We start from the raw sequence: 7,227 nt of genomic DNA, 5'->3' as shown, positions 1-7,227 counted from the left end.
ATGGTCTCGCTGTTCCCAAGCACCCCTCCAACACCAGGCCAGCAGCACAGAGAACAATAAATACTGTAATAAATAGAGAAAACCCTGTCACATGGCACTGCTACAGCAGCAGACGGTGTAGCTGGGGTCCTGGGGTATCTGCCTTGCTCCACTCCCCCCAGGCCCACCAGAAGCACCCGATGGTGGTGACGGGGCAGGTGTTCAGTCCTCGATGGTGCTGTCCTGGCAGCAGGTAAGCATGGTGCACCCAGCTGTGCCCTCCCTCCTGCTGACTCAGCACTGGTAGAGAGCTGTGGCCAAGAGCTCTCCTTGAAGCTGGGGAGTACAAGGAACAGGACAGACAGGGCTAAGGGACAGGGGGACAGCGGCAGGCTAAGGCTCCCCAGGCTTCCAGGGATGTGGCCTTGGAGGCTTATTACCAGCGCAGCAAAAGGACACTTTGCTGCTGGCCTGCAGACAGTGCCAGGACAGCCTCAGGGCCATCGCAGTCTAGAGCAGAGGGGCAGTGAAGCCCTTTCCATGTCAGGAGTGAGGAAAAGCTGTTCCGTGAGCAGCAAAGCAGCCCCAGGGACTCACTGAAGCCAAGGGGAGCTGCAGGTGGGCGGAAACCAAGGGTTAAATCAAACCACACCAGTATAATGGGACAGCAGGATGGCCCCAGCAGGCCTGCACTCATCACTGGGGGCTGCACCCCCCCCCAGGTTGGAGGCTGGATCCAGCAGCCAGTCCTCACACAGTCCTGTGGCCCAGCATGTGCAGACAAAGTGGCATTTCGTGTCCTGCGTGGGGGGTGGGCAAGGCCCCAGCTCAGATAGGTTTGTACAGCAGCGTGGTGACGTACTTCTTCTTGTAGCGGTGTGTGGCACTGAGCACCATTACGCCGTCCTGTGAGAGGCAAAGCATCAGCTGCAGGGGTTGGGGAGCTCAGTGCTGCAGGGTACACCCAGGCAGCAGGGAGGAAGAGGCCCCTGCTGCTCTATGGGCTTGGGAGACTGGCACATCCCCAGCCAGCAAGAACCACCCACCATCCATGACAGGGAGCCGGGGAAGAGCAAGGGAGGGAGCCGGTTTGTGACAGGAGAGCACCAGGCTGCCCAGCTCCACCATGCTGTGAGGAGGCAGCTACAGGGAACTGGGCGCTGTAAGAAGATCACCACCACCTACACCCCTGCACATGCCACATTTATCCAGGCAGCCAAGCAATCTCCCCAGGTGACTCCTTGGACCTCTGTGCCACCATCACCACCCCAGGGCTGTGCAGGCTGTTCTATGACCTGCAGGCCTCTGGGAGCCACAGTTGCTCCCCCTTCCCCAGCCTGTGGTTGCTGGGACCTGCCCTTACCTTGATGGAGAGCGCGTAGAGGTGATTGAGCATGACGTGGTTGGGTTCGGGCAGTAGGGCCGGGTCACACTAGGACAAGAGAAGCATCAGAGGAGAACAGCAGAACCCTGACCCCCCAGCATGAGAAGCAAGGAGCTGCCATCTCAGACAATCTGAGCTGCTGGGTGGCTGTTCAGAACATGAACAGAACTTGGCTCAGCACTAGGAAGAGTGGTTAATGAGAAAATTGATGCTCTTTCCAGCAAAGAGCAAGGGCCAGGCACCAGCTAAGGGCTGAGCAGGCTTCTTGCAGACAGGACTCCCCTTCTGGCCTCTACGTTGCTCTCTGTATGCAGCCGTGTGCTGGTACCCACCGAGATATTGGTGTCCTTGTTGAGGATGACCTGGAGGAGGTGAGGCGGGAGGATGGGAGGGGATTTGAAGCGTTCCTCAGGCCGGTACACATACATCTCTTGGCCATAAGGTCCGGGTGGTGAACTTGATAAGTCTAAAGGAAAGAGACAGGAGGTGGTATAAGATGGCTAAATCACACATCAGCTCCCAGGATGCTGAGAAGAACCCAGCAGGGTCTTTCAGACAATGAAGGATTCCATGAGCCCAGTCTGCAGCTATTACTGAGAGGGCTGGGTCAGCATGCAGTAGGCTCATCATGCTTAGAAGCATCTAGGGAACAGAAGCTGGCTTGTTCCGTTTCAGAAGGGTCTTCAGACCTCAGTTTTCCTTTAGGCATGCATCATACAGCAACAGATCAGACTTTTCACAGCAGAATAAGCAGCCAGGCAAGCTGTGGGCATATCCAAGAATGCCTGAAATGTGGCATACGCACAGACACAACACAGGCACCCTGTGGTATCCACCCCAAGACCCCTGCACACAACTCTCAGCACTACTGGGTACCTCTTCCTGTTCCAAGCAGCCTGCCCCAGAGCAGCACCCATTGCAGCGGGCACAAGGATGCAGGGGCACAGCAAGTAGCACATCTGCACAACTGCCTGACTCAGAGGGCCGAGAAGGGGAAGTCCAGATTTAGGAGCTGCTCAACCTGTGTGAGGGACTTCAGGAGCTTGTGGTCTATAAGCTGGACAGATTACATCTCCCAGCCACATCTGACCTGCTCATTTTGGAACGTGCTTGGAGATGCTGCTTGATGGCTTCTTTCTGGGCTAGGCAAGGGCCTGGAACTGAGGCTGTACCTGAGACAGGACTTAGAGCATGGAGGGCTGGCTGCACTCAGAGCACCCTCGACTGAAACATGACTGAACTACCTGCCAGCACCGCTCACCAAGCCAGCACTGCCAGCATCCATGTGGTAACTCAACCTGCTGATGTAACATGAGTGGAGAGAGGTTTCTGATGTGCTAGCAATAGTACAAATAGCCTTGGTGTGAAAACCAAGAGCAGGTGCTGAAAATAGCCTGGATCCTGCTCTCACCTAGCTTCTACCCCAGATCAGATGACTTACTCACAGTTTAGCAGACAGAAAAGAGAGATGTTCCCTGTGTTCACTGGTCTGTAATGGCCATCTCAGCTGCAGGAAGGCACCAGCCCTGCTTCGGGACCATGCTAACACAGAACAGGTTACACCAGCACGGCCTCCTTGGAGACAACGTCTCAGCTAGAAACTGCTGAGGACATGGGCAGGACACACTGCCAAACATTAATCTGTGTATGGGCCCACACCTCTGCTAAGGGAAGCTATTTGTCCCCATAGCAGTGACTCTCAGAATAGGAGATGGAAAATAGCACATGCAAAGCTGTAATGCCACAAAAACTCACCCCGACCTGAGGTTTCTGAGCTCTCCAGGGAATCCACTTTTAAAGCGTCGAACACCTCAAAGTCAGACTTCTTGACGTGAATCAGATTGTTAATCGTCCCCATCTGGCTGGTGACCACGGGCTGGAAAGAACTAAGGTAAGAGGCTTCCTACATACACCCTCAGTTGAAGCATACTCATGCTTCCCAGCTTGTCCCAGCCTGAGCTGTCTTTGTTATGCAATTACCTCAGAGCATAGATGGCAAGAGTCTAGCTCTGCTCTGTGTTTGCAGATCTCTGCTGCTTGCCCTGGGAGGATTTCCCTTTACTCCCAGTCTCCTATTATCTCCTACTTTCATCCTTCCTGCTACATGCCGATGGGTAAGCATCATCTCCTTCCCATGCTGCTCCTGTGTGATGCAGCTGGGAGAAGAACCTGCACTGAATGCTGACTCATGGCTTGTCCTTCCAATTCAGAATGTGCATTTAAAGCTTACTGGTATCTCACTGCCACCCAATACATCCCTGATGTTCCCCCATACAGCTTATCCTCACACAGCTTATCTAAGCCCAAAAGAACTAGCCTCTAAGAGGATTCATGAGATGGAGGTTCTCCTTTTGCATTGGCAGATATTCTCTGCTCTTCATACTTCTCTGCTGTATTTACACCATGTTTTGGGCCCCAAAGAGGGCAAGATTTGCAGTGAAAAAGCTTTGAGAGTTACCTCGGATGGGTCATGGACCCACTGGCCATCCACAAAAAATTTGTACTGGTGCTCTCCTTCTGGGAGGTCTAGGATAGCGACAAAGTCATTGTGGCTGTGCAGAGAGAACAGATGTACGACACCATTACTGCAGTGATGCTTTGGATGCTGCCTCTCCATGGGGTTCCAGAGAACTGCACCTTGTCATGCACTGCCTGCCCCCTTGACCCAAACACCCATGTACTGGGTTAGGATTGCTCATCACTCATGGCATGGTCAGAGCAGGTGTGAGTGCCCAGAGCCTCAGTATGACTCAGATCACTCAGGATCCATAGAATCATAGACTCATTAAGGTTGGAAAAAAACACTAAGATCATCTGGTCCAATCAGGGCACAAGGTGAACAGGAGCTCAGCTTGCAGCCCTGCCCGCATGCTCTGGGGAAGCTGGCATGACAGACGTCATGTGCAAGACACACTGGACAGGGCGAGTGGACAACAAATCTAAACCTGTGCTGGTACTGCAGGATGGAAGCAGGAAGTGCCTCTCAAGTCTGCAATTGAGATAATCCCATTCCAGGTATTTCCTGGATCATGCCCAGTCCTACACAGTGTTTCCACAGAAAACACAGGTGTACAGCAGAACAACGAGAACATTACTATGGGAGGAAGACATGTGAGAAACAATTAAACAACTCCCTCTAACAGCAACATAACTAGACAAGGAGATAGGCCACCAAGCTTCAGAGAACTGCAGCATACCTGGGCAGGGCTCTGCTGCCAGAATGACTGCTGTGTGGCATGCAATTGGGAAAGCAAGGAGACCCATCCTGTCCTGTCCCGTTTCACAATTTCTCCCCACCACTGCAGCACCACCCAGGCAGGATGCTGACTGCATATTTGTGCTCACACCTCTAGCTCGGGCATGATGAACTGTGAGAAGCCAGGTGGGCAAAGGGAACAGCAAATGGCTCTGAGAGAAATGCTCCCTGTGATGGATGGAGAACACGGGGTGACCCATGGGGTTAGCTACCTCTTGATGAGCGGGATCTTAGTGCTCCAGTTGTTGAAAGATCCAGAGATGAAGACCTCTTTGCCCCCATCAGCCCAGCGGATGACAGTGGGGCGAGCCTGCTGGGATGGTTTCACTGACTCTTCTAGGTCCGGCTGCCATGAAACAAACTCCTTGTCTCCAGGAATCTGAGCAGAGAACATCAGAGCCATTTCATTTCCCACCACCTCCATTTGCATATCCCAGACAACAGCAACCTCAGGCTAGGCAAGCAGCTCTGCTCATGCATCCCAGGAGATGCTTCTCTTGTCTTGCAGCTCAGCCTGTGGCTCTTGCTATGAAAGTGGTACCCCAGCATCCTGACACCCTGCCCGTGTTTAGTTTGAATTAAACACAGGGCTGCTCTCTCCCAGGTGCTACAGCCCTCCCACCAAAAATCCTCTCCTTGAAAGCAGCCTCAGCCCAGCACAGTCCCCTCTGGAACACCACCCAGCACCTAATGTGAGGACAACAAAGGCAGCAGCCAGCCCCTACCTTGGAGTCGTGGGAGCTGAAAACACTGGGGTCATCTGTGCTGCCCACCATGATCTTATGTGGGTGCTCCTTTGCGGGATGGGCAGCTCCAGAGCTGTCGGAGCGGTGGGACTTGGAGCCATGGCGCTCACCAGACACTCGCTCACTGGTGGTGTTTCCCATGACAGCTCAGCAGCCCCTGTGAGAAGGAGAAGAAGGCAGTGTGCCTATGCCCATGGGCTCCAGCAGTGAGGAGGGAGCGAAGTGCTGCTTCCCACAGCCTTTTGCCAGGACAGAGTGACAGCAATCCTAAAAAAGGCCCAAAGTTCATTCCCAATGCCAAGTTTGGGAGCCAAAGGGGAATTTAACAAGCAAGACAGCTTGAACTAATTATAGGCATACCCTTATGAGCCATCGTGATAGTTAAGCTGGTAATTGTTATACCCTAAAACAAACACGAGTTAGACTGCATCCTACACAAGTAGAGGGGCTGATGAGAAAAATAAAGCCACTCTTGAGTGGCAAATTGTCGCTTGGCACAAACAGAGCCTCTTTCACAATCCCACAGCCTGCACAGAAAAAAAACGCTACATCCACCAAGAAAACAGCCGGAGAGTGAAAGTAGCAGCTGCTTAACAGCTCCCAACAAGTCTCCGTGAGCCTGCGGGCAGAGGAGCAGAGCTTCACGCCTGGCAGAAGCAACAGTGCTGAAAGTAGCCGAGTGGAATCGCCCAGGCTGGAGCGTGGCCAAGGCAAGGAGTACCGTGCAGTGTGTGCAGAAGGCTCAGCAACAGCACAGCGAGGAGGTGTGCTCGTCATGCCCAACTCCAGGGCTGCACGTCTGCCCAGCATTGGGTGATACATTGGGGTGAGACCACCGCTATGCCATCCTGCTTGCAGAAGGCCAGGCAGGGGGAGCTGGCTGTGTTGCACCTGGCCTCCCGGACCAAACAACAAAGCCACCATGGGTTACATGGAGCTGTCAGGCTCCAAGCAGATGTCAGTAGCCGAGGTGGGCTGGGGCTCTTGCCCCCTGCCCAGCTTTGTTTTGCAGGGATAGCGGGAGGAGAGCTGGCCTTGCTTCATCCACTTCGTTGTGACATTTGGGGATTTGTTTAGAAGATCAAGTTACGTGAAGAGTTCCAGGTGAGGCCGCCAGCCAAAGCCTGGCTTTAGACAATTATGGGGCAATTACTGAAGTATTTCTTAAGCCCTCAGAGGCAGGAGGGCAGCGAGCCCACGGGTCACCCCACAGCAAGGATGAGATGACCGGGGCGGGCAGGCAGAGCACACCTGACCGACCCCAAAGCCCGAAGTGTCACCCAGGCTCCGTGTCCCCGGGCTGCAGCCCGAGCTGGGGATGGCCATGCCTGCGGGGTCAGGGCGGCTGTCACCCACTGCAGCATCATCCAACCCAGTGCCACCCACCACAGTTCACCAACTGCAGCGTTACCCATCACAGCATCACCAACTGTACCGCCACCCGCTGCAGTGCCACCAACCAGTGCCACCCGCCGCAACGCCACTCCGGCAGCACCCTGCCAGCCCCACCCCCCTGCAGACGCCTGTCCGCTCCCGTCCCCTCCGCGGTCTACTCAGCCGTGACACCCGGCCACCACCCCGACCCCAGAGCACACGGTGGCAGCGCAGCCCCCCGCCCCAGCCCCGGTCGCAGCCCCACCTGCCCGCCGCCGCCGCCGCCGCCCCGCTCTCCGCCTCCGATCAAAATGGCGGCCGCCGCCACCGCCAGCCTCTGCGGGGCGCTCTGGCCCGCCCCCGCGCTGCTCTCTATGGTACCGGGCAGACATTTTGTTTGAGGGCGGTGTGACTTCCGGGAGGGGCGGCCATCTTTGCTGTGGGTGGCGCGAATAGCTCTGTGTTGTGCGATGTGTGCGTGGTGCGGA

The 7,227-nt window shown here is 55.1% G+C and overlaps 1 protein-coding gene across 2 annotated transcripts; it reads right to left on the bottom strand.

The window, feature by feature from the left end:
• Positions 1-51: 51 nt before the first annotated feature.
• PRKAB2 (protein kinase AMP-activated non-catalytic subunit beta 2) lies at positions 52-7,138 on the bottom strand. Of its 2 annotated transcripts, none has more exons than XM_085231505.1 (8): positions 7,005-7,138; positions 5,345-5,522; positions 4,832-4,998; positions 3,822-3,915; positions 3,119-3,239; positions 1,696-1,829; positions 1,343-1,411; positions 52-885 (listed from the first exon to the last, which is right to left on the bottom strand). In XM_085231505.1, exons 2-8 carry the CDS (start codon positions 5,504-5,506, stop codon positions 808-810), a joined length of 825 nt encoding a protein of 274 aa, XP_085087631.1. In that variant the 5' UTR covers positions 5,507-5,522; positions 7,005-7,138; the 3' UTR covers positions 52-807. The 2 variants fall into 2 exon arrangements, with proteins under 2 accessions (XP_085087631.1, XP_085087632.1); XM_085231506.1 differs by having other exon boundaries at positions 3,125-3,239.
• Positions 7,139-7,227: the final 89 nt, after the last annotated feature.

The sequence above is a fragment of the Meleagris gallopavo genome, chromosome 10 (genome assembly GCF_905368555.1).
Source record: "Meleagris gallopavo chromosome 10, MGAL_WU_HG_1.1, whole genome shotgun sequence".
Taxonomy (NCBI): domain Eukaryota; kingdom Metazoa; phylum Chordata; class Aves; order Galliformes; family Phasianidae; genus Meleagris; species Meleagris gallopavo.
This window is presented reverse-complemented; position numbering and strand designations above follow the sequence as displayed.